Below are 19,709 nucleotides of genomic sequence, written 5' to 3'. Positions count from 1 at the left end.
CCACATATCCCCTTAAATATTTCTTTCACTATTTTCCCCAAAATGTTTTTAATACAGTACATAGCCATTCTGTCATACTTATTTATGTTAGCTTGTAAAACTGGAATGTGAGGTTGTTGAAGGCAAGCACTTACTTGTTTTGCTTTTTTCTCCCATTTTGATAGCTCCCATAATCAGCACAGTCCTAGCATAAAGTTAAATGAATACCTATATTCCTTCTGTGAACTAAAATACATTGTCATTTCAGGTTCTAATCAAGGTCCATGCATGTGGTGTCAACCCTGTGGAGACATACATACGCTCTGGTACTTATAGTAAAAAACCACTCTTACCCTATACTCCTGGCTCAGATGTGGCTGGGGTGATAGAAGCTGTTGGAGATAATGCATCTGCTTTCAAGGTATTGCATTTTTAATTATTTCTATTTGGCTTAATTTATTTCCTTACAATATTTGAACATAGCTTTCAACTGCATCTTATTTAAGGCTTTAAAAGGCCCTGTTACACAATTTCTGCCACTTGGGGGACTCCTCTAGTCAAAAAAGAAATTAGATTTTATCCAGAGGCCTTATTTGTTTACTACATTGTTGTGAATAGGTGCTGGATAATTTCTGTATCTTCATGTCCCCACAGAATGAACTGTGATTTTTTTGATTTAATAGAAATATGTAAGGAAAGAAAGCACACGAGGAAGTTAGACTATTTCCCAACTCTTGATGATACACAAGCTAAAATAATTTTTAATTCCTTTTATAAATTTTGCTTCATAAGATAAGGTTAATTCTTTTGAAAAATAAGTAAAACATGAAAAAATGCAAGGTCACTATACAATTTTGGAGCTCTGACTCAGTCACTGAAAATGTTATGATCAGGATATATATATATATGTGTGTGTGTGTGTGTGTGTATATATATATATGCCAAAAGGCATATTCATAGTAGACTCACGTCCTATCATCTTTCTTCATAATTCCTTGACCTACTCAACTTTGGCAGCACCTTACCAAAATTAGGTTGAGACAGAGATGATTACTGTTCCCCTGTACAGGAAGACTCGCAAATTCATACAACTTTCCACTCCTCAGCCTGTGGCAACCTGGCTTCTGCCCGCATCGCTCCACTGAAAGGACTCTTGCTAATGTCACTAATGGCCTCTGTTTTGCTGGAGTTAATGGGCCCTTTTATGTCATTATCTTTCTTGACTTCTCTGTGACATTTGACACTCCCAGCCACTTTTTCTTTAAAAAACTTTTTCTGCAGCTTCTGTGACATCATTTTCTTCTGTTCTCCTCTCCCCTTCCTTTCTGGGCCTCTGTTTTCAGGCCTCTCTTTTTCTCTGGATATTCCTCAAATCTTGGTGTTGCCTAGGGCTCTCAGTCTCTATTTAGACCTCTGCTTTCTATATTCTTTACCTTTTTCGCAATCTCATACACTCTCTTTGTTGCCGTTATCACATGTTACATCTTTAGCATAGAATTTTCTGCTGAACTCCGGATCTGTGCTATCCAAAACGGTAGCCACTAGCCACATGTGGCAATTTAAAATTCAACTTAAATTCATATTGAAAATTCAGTTCCTGAGTCACTCTAGCAACATTTCAAATGCTTAATAGCCTCCTGTGTCCAGTGGCTGCCCTGCTGGACAGTACAGATGTGAACATTTCCATCACTGCAGAGAGTTCTGTTGGAGACACTGGACTCACATGGTCAGCCTCCAGAAATCTCGTACAAAACGTGTCTAAAACTAGCTTATCTTTTCTCACTGCAGATAGTGCCTCTCTTGTGTGACTGTCCTGGTGACTTCTGGGATTTGAGGATTACTCCTCGCTTTCCCTTACTAGAACTGTTTTCTCTCTCCTTTCCATTTCCACTGCCAGTAGTTTAGTTCAGGCTATCTTACCTACTTAACTACACCCCTGACCTGGATTTCTATAATGGCTACATAACTTTCTCTTTTCCCTGGAATTCATCCTTAATCTAGAATGAATCATTTTATAAAATTTAATTATGATTGTTATACACCTCTGTTTTCATTCTTGCATCCATGTCTTGTAGACTTCAGGAAGACTCTTAAAATTCCTTATTGTTATGAAATAAGACTGTTCCATGCTCTCTCCCATCTATTTTTCCAGTCTTACCTCCCACTCCTCTTCACAGTGTAGTTTATTCTTCAGTAATGAACTGTTTGTCCTTCCCTGCACATCCCATGCTCTCTCATCTCTGTGTTTTTGTTCATATTGGTTCTTCTAATGGACAAAATTTAATTGAAACTTAAAAACATGGATTCAAAGGATTTTACACTTTAGCTTCAGTTTCTTTTCATTTTATCTCCTGAAACAGTTACATACCACACGTTAGTCTGCTTACTCATTGGTAATAAATGCTGCTAATTTCTTGGCATTTATTCCTGTCCCTATCATTTTGCCAACTTTGTTTCCTTCACCCGTAATGACTCTTCCCCATTCTAGTTTTCAAAATCTTGTCCTGTTCTTCAAGATTTACCTCAATTATTAGCTTCTCAATGAAGCTATTCCTAATTTCCTCTACTTAGAAGTAATTTCTTTCTTTTTCTTTTACCTATCCTCAGTGGCTAATCATGTTTGCCTTGCTTTTTATAATTATTTCTATCCTTTGCTTTTCTCTCCCCCTAGAGTCTAGGATGCTTGACATTAGGGACAGTGGTATTGATGTCCCTCACATAACTTGAAATGATGCTTTCTATATAGTATATTCGCAGTAAATGTTTGAATTATATTGAAATCAATTCAACATGTTTTTTAGCTGTAAAAACAGGATTAATCTTCATCATATTTGACATTTCTAGGCAACCATATTAAGTGGTGGTACTTGTCCTTGATTCTTGGATGGCTTTTGAACCTTTTTTGTCTTTATCCTATCAGATAGCATTTCTACATTTTCAGATTTCTGTTAAAGTATACTGAGCAATCATTGCCTTAATAATTTGCCTCTTCTAAGGAATATTTACTTTTTTTTAAGAAGGAGGAGTTAAGGCAGGTGGTTACAGTGGGCAGTCCAATTTTCCCTAACGTGCGAATTACATACTGGACCAAGAATGCCTGGCTGGGACATTACTTCTCCCTGAGTCCTGCATCTGCTTTTAATAGTGAGGTCCAACAGACATTTGTCGAGACTTTACTGTGTTTCTGGTGCCGTGTCAAGAAGAAGGCTGTCCTGGGTCATCATGCTGTCAGGGTCCTAGTATGGTTTTCTGCCTTTGGGTGTTTGCATGAGACATAGTGGCAATGCAGGGGTGAGGAAACTCATGGATGGGATTTAGAGGAGGTGTTTGGTATGTGGAAGAAACTTCAGATTTTATTTGTTTCTTCTCCCTAGCATTTTGGGCAAAAATAACAGTTTATGTTGACTGCTATTTGCTAGCTGCTTGATCTGAGGAAATTATTGAACTTCTTTGTTCCTCAATTTCCTCATCTGTGTAGTGGGGATTGCTCTACAATAAGAGATAATAAACATGCCCACCTCACTGGCCGTTGTGAAGATGAAATTAGGTAACACTCCAGAGACACTTAATGCAGTGCCTGACATAGCAAGCTCTTCATGGACTGAGCCATCAGCATCATCATGATGCCATTCAAGGAAGTTTATCCTTCCTTATGTTTTTTTCTGTTTTCCTTAGATTTTCTTCCCATCGGTTCCCATTATTAAATATTTTTAAATGTTCAGTATTTTAAAATGATTTATGCCTGGGCATGGTAGCTCACACCTGTAATCCCAGCACTTTGGGAGGCCAAGGTGGGCAGATCACGAGGTCAGGAGTTCAAGACCAGCCTGACCAAGATGGTAAAACCCCGTCTCTACTAAAAATACAAAAATTAGCTGGGCGTGGTGGTGCGTGCCTGTAATCCTAGCTACTTGGGAGGCTGAGGCAGGAGAATTGCTTGAACCTGCGAGGCAAAGGTTGCAATGAGCTGAGATCATGCCATTGTACTCCAGCCTGGGTGACAGAGCAAGACTCCAACTCAACAAAACAAAAATTATTTATATGAGACCCTAGATATAGAGAACAATAGATAAGTACTCACTTATTTCTTATTATAAAGGATTATACCTATTTTGATGTAATATTTTTAGAATACAAATGCATGTATTCATTTGTCTCTTCCCCTAGAAGGGTGACAGAGTTTTCACTAGCAGCACAATCTCTGGAGGCTATGCAGAGTACGCTCTTGCAGCAGACCACACTGTTTACAAACTACCTGAAAAACTGGACTTTAAACAAGGAGCTGCCATCGGTATCCCATATTTTACTGCCTGTAGAGCTCTGATCCACAGGTAATAACACACTTTGTCAATTTTATGGCCAATGCCAAATGAGGGCAGTGTTAACTGCCTCCCTTCTAGTTGTCTGTCCATCCATCTGTTCATTATTTTTGGTTACCATTTACTTACCATTAAACATTTATATAATGGAAACTGTGAATTTGGGAAATTGTACTAATCACTGGGGATACAAAAAAGAGCGAACACTGTGTTCAAGATGCTCATAGTCTAGTAAGGGAAATGACATTAGAATGATCATATTTATATATAATGTGGAAAGTACAGTGGTAGAAATGTACATAGGGATATATAGGCTCAGAAGGCATGTGCCTGTGGTGATGAGGTAGGGCTTCCTGGCAAGGTGTAAGACTTATTATTTTCACGGTGGCTAACGCCTGTAATCCCAAAACTTTGGGAGGCTGAGACGGGCGGATCACCAGGTCAGGAGATCAAGACCATCTTGGCTAACATGATGAAACCCCATCTCTACTAAAAATACAAAAAATTAGCCGGGCGTGGTGGCAGGTGCCTGTAGTCCCAGGTACTCAGGAGGCTGAGGCAGGAGAATGGCGTGAACCCAGGAGGTGGAGCTTGCAGTGAGCTGAGATCGCGCCGCTGCATGCCAGCCTGGACAACAGAGCGAGACTCCGTCTCAAAATAAAAAGAAAAAAAAGACTTATTATTTTAACTTACTGTTTTAAAGCCATGGTTCAAGAATCTTGTTATCCATTAGAATCATCCAGGCAGCAATTTAATAGTACACTATAGGGCCCTACCCCAGACCCTCTGGTCAGTTTCCATAGCTGGTGCCTGAGAATCTATATTTTAATCCTGTCTACTAAGTATTTGAAAAGCATCAGAGGGAATTCACCTGAGGAATGGTAACTAGAAGGAGAGAGGACATTCTAGACATTGGGGATAGTATGGGGAAAAACAGTGTGGTGTGTGGGAACAGCTATAGCAACTTGATTTTGTTAGAGAGGAAATTTCAAGAGAAAGAGTAGTGAAGAATAAAGTTGGAACAGAGTAATCTTTCAATAAATGTTAGCTGTCATCAAATAGATAGAATTCAGATTGTAAAAGACAGATTATAGAGCTCATCTATTGCACTGTAAAGGACTGGAAGTAATGAAATGCTTTATTCAGGAGACTACCATTGTGATATTTGTGTTTGATTGAGATCACTTATCTGCTGTGTGTAGGATGAATTTGAGGATAGGAATGGAGAGAGAGATAGGAGTGTCTTATAGGAGTCTCCACTAGACAAAATCCTTATGGGTCAGAGCAAGGGTTCTGGTAGAAGAAGTAAGTAGAGAGGAAAGAATAACTATTTAGTGGGGGTAAAATCAGGGGTATTTGGTGATTATTTGCAGGTAGAGAATGAGGAAGAGCTTAAGAGTAGTCTAGCTTTCTGGCTTGGTTCATGTTTAACTGTGACAAAGAAAAGGAGAAAGTTTCAGAGGGAAGCTGTATTCAGGTTTGGATTTGAAATTATGAGAGACACATCCTAATGGAGAGGTTCAGTAGCCTATTGGATAAAAAAGTCAGAAGCTTGAAGACTGGAGATAAAAATTTGGGGATAGCAGCATGTAGGTAAGAATTGACAAGATGAAAAGTGGTTGAAATCCCTCAGGGAGTGAGAACAGTGGAGTGAGAATAAAACCCTCGTGAACATCACCATTTAAGAATGTAGTCAGAGAAAAAGGATAGACTCGTAAGAGACTGAAAGGATTCCATGGCCGGCAGAATCTAGAGGTCATGGTATCCCTTAAGCATCCAGTGAATGCATGGGCTTTGAAGACAGAAAGGCCTGGGTTAATGTCTTCACATAGTGCTAGTTGTATGACCTTGGTTAAGTTACTTAAACATCTCAGGTGCAGTTTACTGGTTTGAGAAACATAGATAATAACAGCACCTACCTGCTAGGGTGTGGTAAGAATTATTTGGAGGTAATGTGTATAAAGTTCTTAGTACAGGGCTCACACAGGGTAAGTTCACAATCACTGCTGGCAGCTTTAGGAGTGGCAATTGATAGTGCTACTAAGGAGGGAGGCCAGCTGTCAAATGCAACACAGAGGTCTGTTCAGAAGCAAATAACAGTTGGGCCCAGCAATTAAGAGGTCATTGGTGACATTAGTCAGTTCCTTTTCAATAGAATGGTGGGAAGAGCTTGATTGAGTGGATTGAGAAAGGAAGAGGAAATCAATTCCTTGAGTGACGTCTATTCTTTTAAAAATCGGGGAGACAAGGAAGAGAGAGTAGAAGGTTACCTGAGGAGAGTATGTGGGAAAAAGGGACTTTTTTTTTAAGGATAGGGAAGACTTGAACATATTTACAGATCGAACAAAATCTGCATAACATAAGATGGAAAGGACTTAGGACATAGGTAGACAGACTGGCTTCCAGTATGGAAAGGACAGCTTATCCGTAGAACCTAGAAGGGGTAAAGATGATATAATTATGGAAATATTTATGGGTAGGGAGGTGGAGTGTTGAAGGTACTTGTATGTCATTGCCTCACTTTTCACAATTAAGTAGGAGGCAAAAAGTGATATTTTAACAATCAGAGCTGAAGTGGCACCAAAATGCATGGTCATGTGATTTTTTTTTTTTTTTCTATAATACTTAGTCATTTGGATAAAGTATCAAGGAAGCTAGATTTGAACATTAATCCAGGGCTGGAATATTGGTGGCAAAATAGAATGGTGCAAAGGAAATGAGAGCACAGGGGACTGCGGGGAGAGGAGGTTGGGCAATCTACTATGGAATCCAAGCTGAGGAGGGATGGAAGGAAGGCCAGGAGCAGCAAGCGGGCAGAAATGGAGCTGTTGAGAGTCAGTAATCTCTGCATAGTTGAAGAAAGATTTTGAGAGAATATGGGTTTTCAGAATTAGGATAGATTAGTGTCATAATCCTGGTTATTGGCATCTGATACTTCTCAGGGGGAATGATTGCTGATAGTTATAGCCCTGGGAGACAGTGGCTATAAGTAGAGGAAAATTCAGGAACTGTGGTGCTTGATTTTCTGGGGAATGCTGAATCTCCTTGATTGGAGCTGGATTTGGGGTGGAAGAGAAAGGCTATGTGCCAGGTCTTAGTCTTCAGTGACTAGAAGATGGTAGGGAACAGCAGCATGGAAGGCCAGGCTGAGTGCTGTGAGCGCCAGGGAAGATGACTGTATTAGTCGGGGTCCTCCAGAGAAGCAAAATAACAGGATGTGTGTCTCTTTGTCTGCCTGTCTATCAGTCAGTCGTCTATCTATTTGATCTATCTAATCTATCATTTATCTCTGTATAAATTCCTGAAGAGTCAGTCACTGTGTACACACACAGACACACAGACACACACACACACACACGTGCGCACGCACACAGATTGATTCATTTTAAAGAGTTAGCCCATGAAATTGTGGAGGACTGGTGAGTCTAAAATCTGTTGCAGTGGGCCAGCAGGCTGGAGACACAAGGAAGAGGTGCAGTTTAAATCCCTAGAAAGTTTGCTGGCTGAATTTACTCTTGCTCATCAGAGGTCAGTCTCTGAGAACAAAAGCCTTCAGCTGATAGGATGAGGCCCACCCACATTCTAGAGTGTCGTCTGCTTTACTCAAAATCCAGCTATTTCAGTGTTAATCTCATTTAAAAAAACAAAACAAAACAAAAAAAACACTGTTACAGAAACATCCAGAGTAATGTTGGAACAAATATCGGGTTCCTTGGCCCAGTCAAGTTGACACATAAAATTAACTGTCACAGCGACTCTGCACAAGGATTCAGGAAAGGATTTGCCTGCTTTTTCTCCCCTCACCCCAGGCCTAGAGATTTTTATGAGAATGTGTCTTTAGTGTTTGAGGGACATCTTACAAGAATTTTTGAAAAATTTCATTGGAAGTATTTCATATCCCATAGTTTAACACTAGTGATCCTATCCCCTTATGTTTATGTTTTACTTTAACATATTGTCCTCAGTCTCTTTAGCTCCAAGCAAGAATGTGGGAGAAAGCTTCTCTTATTGCTCATTGTTGCCACTTCTCAGTTGTTGGTGCACAGCTGGGAGCAGGACTCTGGTTACTGTGTTCTCTTTCCCAGATGGAGCATAATGTTCCATAATGTCTCTACAGTGTGGCCACCCCACATTGTTCAAGGAAGTAAGAGATCCTTCCTAAGAGTCAGATCTGGATCCCACAGCATCTGCTGGCTTGTGACATTGGCACTGTCCATCTGGAATAGTGAGGCATCCCCTCATGCCTTGCTGCATGTCCCTTCTTTTCAGTATATACTAGAAAAGTAGTCATGTGAACCAGAAGTAAAAAGAAAATGCCATTTCACCAGAGAATCTGGACATTTTAGGGGATGACATGGGAATCTTTGTGATAGGATTTATTGCATTTCCTACTCTCTGACCTTTGCTGACTCAGCTTTGCTCTCTGAAGTGAGAGTACAAGGCTGGTGCAACCTGATGTTCGGAGACATGGAGAAGAAAAAAATACTTTCTTTCCTCGGGCAAAAAAAATAGCTACTATGTTTACTTGGACATTACTCTAGACCACAGAATAAAGACTGGGCTATAATAAACCTGCTTTGAGGCCCTTTCTGTGGGGATATATGGGAATGAGAGATTCCAGATCCTCCAGGCTCAGCAGTTTCACTTCATGATCTACAAGGACTGTAGCTACTCAGAAGTAGCGCCGCATAGTGATCCCAGTGTCCAGTAGCATAGTGCCTGGAACATAAAAGACTCCCAATAAATACTTGTTAAAGGAATAAATAAATTGAAGGCTTTGTTTATTCTGTGAAGCTTAGGGAATATTTGGGGCTGTATATCAGGTTGCATTTGCTCTTTGTGTTAGTGTTAGCCAGACTAAGGGTAGAAATTCCTTATGATGATGAAAACACCTAAGATTAATTAGCTTCAAAATATAAGATGATGTAACTTATACTTTCTTTTGCAGTGCCCGTGTGAAAGCTGGAGAAAGTGTTCTGGTTCATGGGGCGAGTGGAGGAGTAAGTATTTTTTTAGTATATTTTGAAACAAGCTTGAGTTTATTTCATTATAGTTCCTTTGGTCATTTTTAAAAGTCAGATTCATAAATATAGTCAAAGATGCTTTTTTTTTAATGTAGTAAAACTTTTTTGATTTTGGTCTTCTGAAGGTGATATTTAGTCATTAGTTTAGCATTTCTTGGTTAATAAACCCAACAGAGCACCCCTTCAAAAATATGTTAGATTTCCCACCTGTAGTGGGTGTGGACTAAGATAAACTGGCCTTGTTTTTGCCTTCAAGTAGCATATAAAAATATTTATTTAGAATTTTAAACAGCTCTTTAAGGTCGATATTAATTCCATATTCCCTTAGATAAGGACACTAAGGCTCATTAAAGCTTACCTATGTTGCCCCAGACAGCACGGTAAAGCTACACTGTGAATTCTTAGTCCTTTCTATCTCCCTTCCGCTGCTTGCCTGCTGTGCTTTGACGACGTTCATGGAGTGCAGTATACAGGCCTGTCCTTAACACCACAACCCATGGCTGAAAATGCTAATGTGGGGGAATGGGGGAGGAGGACTCTGAACTTAAAATAAGCCCTTCAGTGAAATCCTCCAACACAGGGCTGTGAGAAACCTCTTCAAGAAACTAGCTGCCAATCTGCCTCTCAGGAGCTTAGAGCGAAAAGTTAGACCTCTCCAGTTAGAATTTAACAAGAAATCCACATGAACTCTATCAATGGATGCTTTGGAAATTTTGGAGATAAGATTTTGCATTTTAAAAATAAAAGGCCTGGGACTAGATACTTACTTTGAGGAAGCTGTTAACCCTTACAGAGCACTGTGTATTCTGGAGAGTGGATTGAAAGAAGTAACATATTAAATGGCTCGTTGTCCCCTGAATAATGATTGGTATCTTGAAAATGTGAATTTACCTTTAAAAGTAACAAGAACAGGTAGTTTCAGTCCTTTTTGTCTCTGTTTCTTAGGTAGATGAATCACGAGGTTTCACACCTAGCTTCCTACACTTCCAATAGATCAATTCTAAAGGATTTCACAGATCAGACAATTTATTAAAAAACACCAGGATTGTCTTTATGGGGCTTGAGAAAATATGACAGATACACCTTGTCCAAAACTCCCATTGTTTAGCTTCACTGAAGAGTCTATTTTTGGGTTAAATTAAATTTAACCCTAAATAACGAAAGGATCTGTCAAACACATAAATTTATTTAAATTACCCTGGCTTTCAGAGAGCTAACATCGGGCTTTGTGCAGAAGGGAAAGATTTCAGTAGAAAGGGGAGAGAAGAGTTTAAAGAAAATCTCTTTATATTCCCTTTACCCTCTTGTAAAAAGCCCAGTTGCTTCACCATGATTTTTTTTTTTTTTTTTTTTTTTTTTTAAGGTAAAATCCACACTGTTCGCTGAGCTGGCTGAGTTTGTTAAATCCTCGGCTGGCAGGGATAGGCTGGTGACCTGGTGTGTGAAGCGCTTCTGATCCTCCCTGTCCTATCAGAGGGAAACAGTACTGGGTTTTGCCTTGCTTCTGTTTGTACTTTCTGTCCTCATTTAATTCAAATTCCTTGGGGATTATGTTGTGTGTTTAAAATGGTGTGGAATTTATGAACACAGCTATTATCCAGATATGTTGGTGAGGAGTGCCCTATTTTAGTGTTAGCAAAATAAGTAGAAGAAAAATAGTTGACACATAATGGTGCATAATCTGTTGAAGGAGTATTGCTGGTATAATTGTTGACAAGAATAGAATAAACAGTGCCTTTTTAAAAGAGCTATTGAGTACCCTTGGCAGTGAGAACATCAGGAGATGTAGTTACATTAGCTTTTTAAAGTATGGTTTTATTAGAGGTCTTCTATTTAAATTTGAAAATTAAAGTAGAAAATCAGTTGGGCCCACCCGATAGTGGATTGCGTTTTATCTAATTGGATGTTTCTCTCCTCCGTCAGACAGTGAGTTCTATGTATTTGTTTGTTTCAGTTAAGCAAATTCCTGCCATAACCTGGCTGAGTCCAGCCTCGTTATTCCCCTGTGCCATATAATCTTTAAGGTCCATTTCAGGCCTGGAAATCTGTTACAACTTTAATCTGTTTCTATCATTAGTTTTCATCTTAATTCTTTTCTTGCCCAACCCGGTCCTCCCTATAAATGACTGATTATGAGTAGCGGGTGATTTTGCATCCTTTCTCCTTCCGCTCTGGGACATTTGGCAATGTCTGAAGACATATTTGGTTGTCACAACTTGGGGAAGGGTTTCTGGCATCTAGGGGGTAGATACTCTTCAATACATGGGATAGTCTCCCACAGCAAATAATTATCTGGCCCAAAATGTCAATAGTGCCAAGTTTGGGAAACTCTGTTCTAAATGTATGTGACACTTATTTGTATAATCATTTGTCATCTAATCAGACATATTTCCTAGTATTGTTATTTAAATAATTGCTCTTTTGTCTGTCTTCTTAAACTACTTTGATTTCTCTTTTGTGCTAAGCTAAGCACATTGATCTGGTATTCTAGTGATTTCTTACAATCCCAGCACTTTGGGAGGCTGGGATTTTGCCAGGTTGCCCAGGCTGGTCTCGAATTCCTGACCCCAGATGATCCACCCACCTCAGCCTCCCAAAGTGCTGGGATTACAGGCATGAGCCACCATGTTCCACTTAATCCTTTGGCTTTAAATACCATCTGTAAGATAATGAATCTTTAATGTATATCTCCAACTGAACTCTTTTGAGTCCATACTCATATTCACGTGATTGCTGAACATCTTCACCTTTAAGTAGATGAGCACTGTACAGCTCAACATGTTCCAAGTGGTTCTTTTATTTTTATTTTTTAGAGACAGAGTCTTGTTCCGTTGCCCAGGCTGCAGTACAGTGCAGTGCAGGATCACTGCAACCTCAAACTCCTCAAAGTCCTGGGCCCAAGTAGTCCTCCCACCTTTGCCTCCCACATAGCTGGGATTACAGGCATGCACCACTACACTTGGCAAAGTGAAATCTGGAGATTTTCACAAACTTAGTGCTCTCCAGTCTCCTTCTCAGTTACTCTACTCAGTTAATCTGGCCAAAGACATAGGAGACATCCTGTATTTTTCTCTTTTCCTCATCTCCCGCATTCAATCTGTGAGGAAGTCGCATTAGCTTACTTCTAAACTATATCTGAATTTGTTTATTTTTTCCAGTGCCACCACCTTTGTTCAAGCCAGCTTCATCTCTTATCTAGACTGCTCTAACAGCTACAAACTGATCTTCCTCCTCCCATTTTTCTCGCCACCTTCGTTGTGCCTCGCATATAATTGGAGCAACCTTTTTAAAGCCTGAGTCAACCAGATCATTTCCTGGCTTAAGCTCTCCAGTGGTTCTGCATAGTTTTTAATATACTCAGAAGCCTCTGCCTTCACCCCTCAGATCCTATGTGACTCGGCATTTCTGGCCTCATCTTCGACCCTTTCGCACATGCCCCTCCCTGAACCACACTGCCCCTCTTTCTGTTCTTTGATCCCAACTGCATTCCCACCTCCCCAGGTTAGCCGTGGCCATTCACTCTGCCCACGGCATCCTCCACATGGCCGATCGGATGTTCTTGTGGCTTGTTCCTCACTTTTTTCAGGTCTCATTTTTTCAGTGACCCTTCTTGATGACCTAAATAGCCCCTATTCCTATCCCTCTAACCCAACAGCCAGTCTTATTTTTTCTTAGCGCTTTTATTTCCTGAATTTATTTTATTCATTCAATTTGTTCATATGACGATTATCTTCCTCCACCCTTAGAATGTAAATTTCTTTCTTACGTTAAGTACCATGTCTAGCACATCGTAAACACTCTATAAACATTCACGGAATGGATGAATTAGTTAATTTGCCCGTATACCTGTCTCTTCTACTTAAATGTTAGAAGCCTTACATTTGTTATTTAGAATTTCGTATACACAAAAAAGTCAGAGAGCATGTTCTGATCATCTTTAAACCCTGCAAACATATTGATGCAGTGGTTAAAAACTCAAGTTCTGCAGTGAGACTGGTCTAGCTCCTCCTGTTTCCATCTCTACATGTGACTTGGCCAAATTACTTATAATTTGAAGCTTTAACTTTCTTATCTGTAAAATAGGGACAATAATAGTATCTACTTTATAGGGTCATTGTGAGAATAAAATAAAGCAATATGTAGAAATTATTTAGTATGGTTCCTGGAATATTTTAAATGCTCAATTAAAGTTAGCTATTTTTCTTATTTCTTCATTTACACTCTTAAGTTCCTTAAAGTTAGGGTGGGTCCCATAGGAATCTTAAGTTCCTTGTATGTATTTAAGTGTTTGCAGGAATGCAGAGAATATGTAACTCTTGGGTTGTATTTGTTTTTCAGGTTGGATTAGCAGCATGCCAGATTGCTAGAGCTTATGGCTTAAAGGTTTTGGGCACTGCTGGTACTGAGGAAGGACAAAAGATTGTTTTGCAAAATGGAGCCCATGAAGTGTTCAATCACAGAGAAGTGAATTATATTGATAAAATTAAGGTAAAATTTTCCACCATTTTACAAATGTCAAACTTTGTTCCTTGGAGACTTACGTGGTTTTTTAATACGTTTTTAACCAACTACTCCTTTAAAGCTGTTTGCTTCCGTTTTTCAGTGCCTAGATGAATTTTTATGCGTGTTTTAAAACTTTAATTTATTTAAAAAACAGAGATGTCTAAGTTTTAAACCTTCACTATGATTTTTGTATTGTTTATGTGTATTAAGTAGAATATAGCTTCTCTAGAATCTTATAGCTATAAAAATTGATTTTTTTAATGCAAATAACTTTTTAAGTAAAGCTGCAGCTTTGTATTTGCAGCTGTGAGGTATTCTTAATACAATTTCAACTGACGTGAATTCTCCATGGAAGGTGAGATATCCATAGATTACAAACCGGATCTGTGTGGCCCAGGGAATGAAGTTCATTTGTTAGCTGGATGTTTTGGAGGAATAATCACTACTGCATCCAAAATGGTGAGGTGGCATTTAGTTAGTTGCTGCATTTAACAGAATTCAAGCAGATTCTGAAGTTCTTCACTTGTACTATAGTAGCAGTTTGCTAAACACTTATTGCTTTGCTAATCCTCAACCACTTCCTCATGTTAGGGAGATTAGAATTTCCCAAATATTGAGTACTGTGTAAACTAGATCATTACAAATGAAGGAAAAAATAGGAGTGAGAATTTATTACTTTTTTGGCAATCATCTTACCAAAAAGCCCAGCAAAAGCACTCCTTTGTTATACGTCTGGGAAACCTAAGATCTAGCACTCACTGCTGATGCCATTATCTAAGAATATTCACAAAGATGAAAAATTGCCTGTTATTTTAAGAGTATGGTTTTTGTTTAGCAATAATCTAATTTTAAGATCATGAGGTCTTGGGAGCTTCAACTGACTCTTTCTGCTTAAGTCTCTCCCATTCTCAAAAACATTCTCTTAACCTTTATCTCACCCCCTTCTCTCACCTCCTCTTTCCCACAAAACTTCTTGAAAAAGTAGTATTTTTTGGTTTTACTTCCTTACCATCCATCACTTCTCACTGCAATTTTGCTTATAGCCCAAGTATTTATACTGCTTCTCAGAAGTCACTGAGAAGCTCCTAATTAACAGTCTGCTGGTCTTCTTTCAGTCCTCATCTTGTTTGATTTTTCAGGAGCATATGACCCTGACCACATTTCTTTGAAACTGGTTCTCTTCTTTCTTTCCTGACTTTTCACTTTCAGTCTCCCCCACTTCATGTTATTTAATATTCATATTCCTTAGGTTGTTTTTGCTTGGTCTCACATCTTCCCTGGTGCTAGACTTTCATCCTGATGAGTCTCATATACTCTTGTGGCTCCCTTAATACCCATATGCTGTTGATTTCCAAAACTGTCTTTGGCGTGAGTTGACTTCCTTCATGCCATCAACCCGCTAGACATTGCTACTCATCTGGTCCCCCAAGAGAGAAACCTTCATTTTATTTGTTTTTCCTGTCTTTTAATTATCATTTTCCCTCCCACCCAGCAAGTTGGTCACCTCATTTTATCAGTTTCTTCTCTGACATGCCTTTCAAATGTATTTCCTTATCTCTATTCCACTCACCACCATAACTTAGTTTAGGCCTCAGTTTCTCCAGCCTAGACTGTTATTCATAACTGAGCTAATAAAAAAACTACAGAAACAACTAAAATGGAAGCTTTATGAGGACAGGAGTTTTGTCTCTCTGTTCCCTAGTGTACTTGCACGTGCAATAATAAACACCTGTAGAAAACAACAACAAAAACACAATTCAAATCCTTTAACATGGCATTCACTGTATTTTCACTATCTGTCCCAACTTACAGTCTCCTCTCTCCTACCTCTTCCTCTTCCTGCCACTCCCCCTTACCTGATTATGTACTTCAGCTCCGCTTGTATTTCAGTCCTGTGGTCTCAGTCCCCTCCATCTTTGCTTTTCTGTTTCTTTGGTCCAGACTGACTCAGCCTCAGATCTAACTTCCCCTTACTCATCTTCCTTTCTTTTGGCTTAGGAAACTCCTATTCATCCCTCAGGGCCAAGTTCATCGTCTCTGTGGAACTTTCTCTGATCGTGGCAGGCAATCAAACCTTAACCTTTTTTCTCTGTATTGTATGATTTATTTCTGCTAATGTGTTACTTAGCCCATTGCATTATAGCTATGACTGTAGTATTTCCTGTCTTTCTCACTAGTTTTGTTTTGAGCTCCCTTTGTTTGTCTTTGCATCCCTAGTACCTAGTGTAATCCCTGGCACAAGGATTCATTTGTGTGTGTGTGTTAATATAAAATGAATATAATGTAGATGTGTGTAGCTTTTTCTAAGAGCCAGCATCCATCATCCAAGAGCCCAAAAGAATTAGTGCGTTAAACAGATTATAAACCATTTAGAACAAAACCAGATGCACTAAAACAACAAAAATCATGAAAAACCAAACAGCTAATGATATTTTCTTTTGCTTTTTGTTTATTAATAAAAATGGGAGCCCCCTAGGGCTTTGGGACTTTTGATTTGTTGTTTCTTTATGAAATTTTATTTTAAAGATAGAAAATTTTCAGCTAAGGAAAAGTATTTTATACTCAAGTTGAGTCTAGCACCTGAAAATTCCAGGCAAATTTTATTTCATTACAACAATGTATTTAGTACAAATCTTTAGCATTTTAGATGTTCTGGCTGGTACCTTGGAATTACATCATAATTATATAATTAGATTATTTAAAATTTTGCATTATTAGTTTCAAAGATGTAGCATTTATATGTCATTTGAAACATATTTTTATAATATCTTTATAGATAGTAGCTATTTTACAGTTTTTCACTTGCTATCTTACTCTACATTTCTCTTTTATTATATAGAAATATGTTGGTGAGAAAGGAATTGATGTAATTATTGAAATGTTAGCTAATGTAAATCTTAGTAAAGACTTGAGTCTTCTGTCACATGGAGGACGAGTGATAGTAAGTATTCCTTTTCTTTTTTTTCTTTTTTTTTTTTTTACCATTTTAATGTTTTACCACAATTTAACACTATTTTGCAGTAATCTTTAACTGTAGACTTGCCGTTTTTCATATTAGGTTGTTGGCAACAGAGGTACTATTGAAATAAACCCACGGGACACCATGGCAAAGGAGTCGAGTATAATTGGAGTTACTCTCTTTTCCTCAACCAAGGTAGGAAAAGAAGTACTTCTGATTTTGATAACTTAAACATTGGTACAGTTTGCCTATTCAGGCAAACAGAAAGTTTGAGTAGATGTTAAACTTAGTTATATGACTAGAGGGAGTTGGTAAGGATTTGTCACCAGAAGGACAGCTAGGGTGACAATATAATCTATATCCAAGTAAGCATACCTTTTGAGATAGAAATGTGATACTAGTAATTATTTCAGGACAATAGGTATTTTGTACACTAACACTGTCTCGGGCAGATAGGATTTATGGTTATCATGTAGAGAACTACTTTTTCTATTGTTATGGGCAAGTTGACAAAAGTCACACATTTGTAAGAGACTATGGTATAACACTTAGATTCTGAAGTTTTTTTAATGCTTCTGAAAATTAAATCATGGTTCACTACAAAAAGAAATTTATTTTTCCTTTTTCTTAGGAGGAATTTCAGCAATATGCAGCAGCCCTTCAAGCTGGAATGGAAATTGGCTGGTTGAAACCTGTAATAGGTTCTCAATATCCATTGGAGAAGGTGGCCGAGGCTCATAAAGATATCATTCATGGCAGTGGGGCTACTGGAAAAATGATTCTTCTCTTATGATTAATTCTTTCATGAATTTCCTGTGTAATCAGAGGTACTGTCTTTCCCCCAGTTGTACTTACCCTATCTTTTCTTTAATTAATATTCGATTCCATGAGTTTCTTATGTGAAAAAATAAGATTTTCTTTAAAGAACAGAGGCAGAAGAGTAAAATTCATTGTATTGCTAGCAATATTTTTTTATGCCATCTGTCTCAAATCAAGGAGTGATCATAGTAGGAAATAGCATGTTAGTCATCGTTTGGCATGAGGGTGCATTCCAGTAATTCTTAATTGATACTTGATTAATTCCATACCTTGGATTAAAACATGCTAGTTCGAAATAAGACTGCTCAGTTTCCAAGGGTTTTCAAGCCTACTTACCTTTGTAAAGGTTCTCTAGTCTCTGATTAGCCATGGCTGTATTGGACTTTGAACATTTTCTGGACTCAAAACCTCTACTCTAAACTAACCTCATTTGGATGTGTAAGTCTTTTGTAAAGGCAAAAATAAATAATGTCCAGGATAATTTATTAGTTTTCTCAGTATTTTCCCAAATATTAGAATATTTACTTCATTATTGGTTGGCTGCCAATGACCCCATATGTTCTGTGAGAATACGAGCTTTATCTTTGATATACTGCATAGTCTCCAAATAGGTAATACTTCTCAGTTGATTAGATTTTCAGAGTAAATTTAGAGTTATCTGTTTGTCTGGTGAGGGTCATATATTTTGCTGAAATAATTAAGCTCACAAATTTGATAAACAAAGAATTATCTTCATTTGTCTCAATAATATGTAATAAAATCTATAGAAAATCAAAACCTGCTTTTCCAGTTTTTATAGTATTTGCCTCTCATCACTTCTGCATAGCTCCTGACAGTTACTTCTTAACAGTGTTCTATGCTGGAAGCCTTTATCTAAACTAAATACAGGGATGACCTCTTAGCAATCTTGCCATCAATATTGTATTCAAGGAAATAAAAGTTTGATTATTTGTTATTTTTGTTTTTCATCAAATGAGCACATCCTTTTGTCGTGTCACATTACGTGTTTGATTGTTTTGACCTGATTTGTTCTGTTGAATGACAATTTCTGGCTTGAACATGGAATCCTGTTTCAGTAATAAACAGAAAATACTGCTAATTTCTATAGTTGAAGGATATCATTGGCTTCTGGCTATATGTGCCATGACTGAAATGTTTTTGCTATTAGCATTTTTCCAAGTTTATCCACTGTTTCTCTTATAGGTTAAATGCCCTGTAAAATTAGTTAAAAAAAAAAAGAAAAGTGTTAAGGCAATGCCATCAATATAGGCTAGCATTTTATGTGCATCCTAAAATGGAGGATTCCTTTCCATGCAACAAGGTAAAAGAATAATTATTCTGTAAAAGTCAGTTTAATCTGTTTGTACATTTGCCTCATCTATAGAAAGAGCTAAAGCATACAGATGACTTAATACTTCAAAATACATCGATACAGTTTAGTTAATTTTGAAGGCAAAACTAGCCAAACTGTATGCATTAACTACCATTTTTATGAATATGTAGCACTAGGTATGCTCTCTGCATAAATCTCTATGGTTTTAGTCTTGTTCCAACTTTCAACCAACTGCATTCACTACTTGGTTGGTGCCTGTGGCCTTAGGGCTACTACATAGTCATCAGTGCTCGTTCTTGATGAAAAGTAGAGAATAACCTGTATAATAAACAAACATTGTTTAACTCAGTCTTTTGAATGTCTGTTCTTGGTTGCTTTGACTTCTGTGACCTAGTCATATAATGTTTTAGAGACGAAATTGGTCAGCACCATGAGCCCAAATAGGTGAATCAACATACCAAAGGTCACATGACTAGGAGATTCAAATTCAGCTGACTTTTTTGTAGGCTGTCGATATAAAATCATACATTTAAATTTCCAGGCCTTTGGCTTTCCTTGCTCACTGTACCTCTGGCTTCTCTAATAGATTATTCTATGCATCCATTAGTCCAACAAGTATTTATTGAGTACCTAGAGTCTGAGAAAGTACCCTGTTGAATTTTGAAAATACAGAGATGTATAAGACAGAGTCCATATCCTTGAGCTTATAGTTGAGTAAGGATGAGACCCAAGTAAAACATTTTAGAATATAACAGGTGTCATACAGGGTTCTC

General features: G+C 38.1%; 1 protein-coding gene across 6 annotated transcripts in view; it reads left to right on the top strand.

The window, feature by feature from the left end:
• The window catches only part of CRYZ (crystallin zeta), a 28,771-nt gene extending 9,487 nt beyond the window's left edge, over window positions 1-19,284 (top strand). For 5 of the 6 annotated variants that reach the window (XM_003892073.3, XM_009211036.3, XM_009211043.4 and 2 more), the window contains 7 exons: window positions 248-400; window positions 4,147-4,310; window positions 9,247-9,298; window positions 13,661-13,810; window positions 16,665-16,766; window positions 16,884-16,979; window positions 17,416-19,284. In XM_003892073.3, coding sequence (XP_003892122.1) covers window positions 248-400; window positions 4,147-4,310; window positions 9,247-9,298; window positions 13,661-13,810; window positions 16,665-16,766; window positions 16,884-16,979; window positions 17,416-17,577 — 879 coding nt within the window. In that variant the 3' untranslated portion in view covers window positions 17,578-19,284. The remainder of the gene's footprint in view (window positions 1-247; window positions 401-4,146; window positions 4,311-9,246; window positions 9,299-13,660; window positions 13,811-16,664; window positions 16,767-16,883; window positions 16,980-17,415) is intronic. The other variant, XM_009211063.4, reaches the window with a different exon arrangement.
• The last annotated feature ends 425 nt before the right edge of the window (window positions 19,285-19,709 follow it).

Source organism: Papio anubis, chromosome 1 (assembly GCF_008728515.1).
Source record: "Papio anubis isolate 15944 chromosome 1, Panubis1.0, whole genome shotgun sequence".
Classification (NCBI taxonomy): Eukaryota; Metazoa; Chordata; class Mammalia; order Primates; family Cercopithecidae; genus Papio; species Papio anubis.
This window is presented reverse-complemented; position numbering and strand designations above follow the sequence as displayed.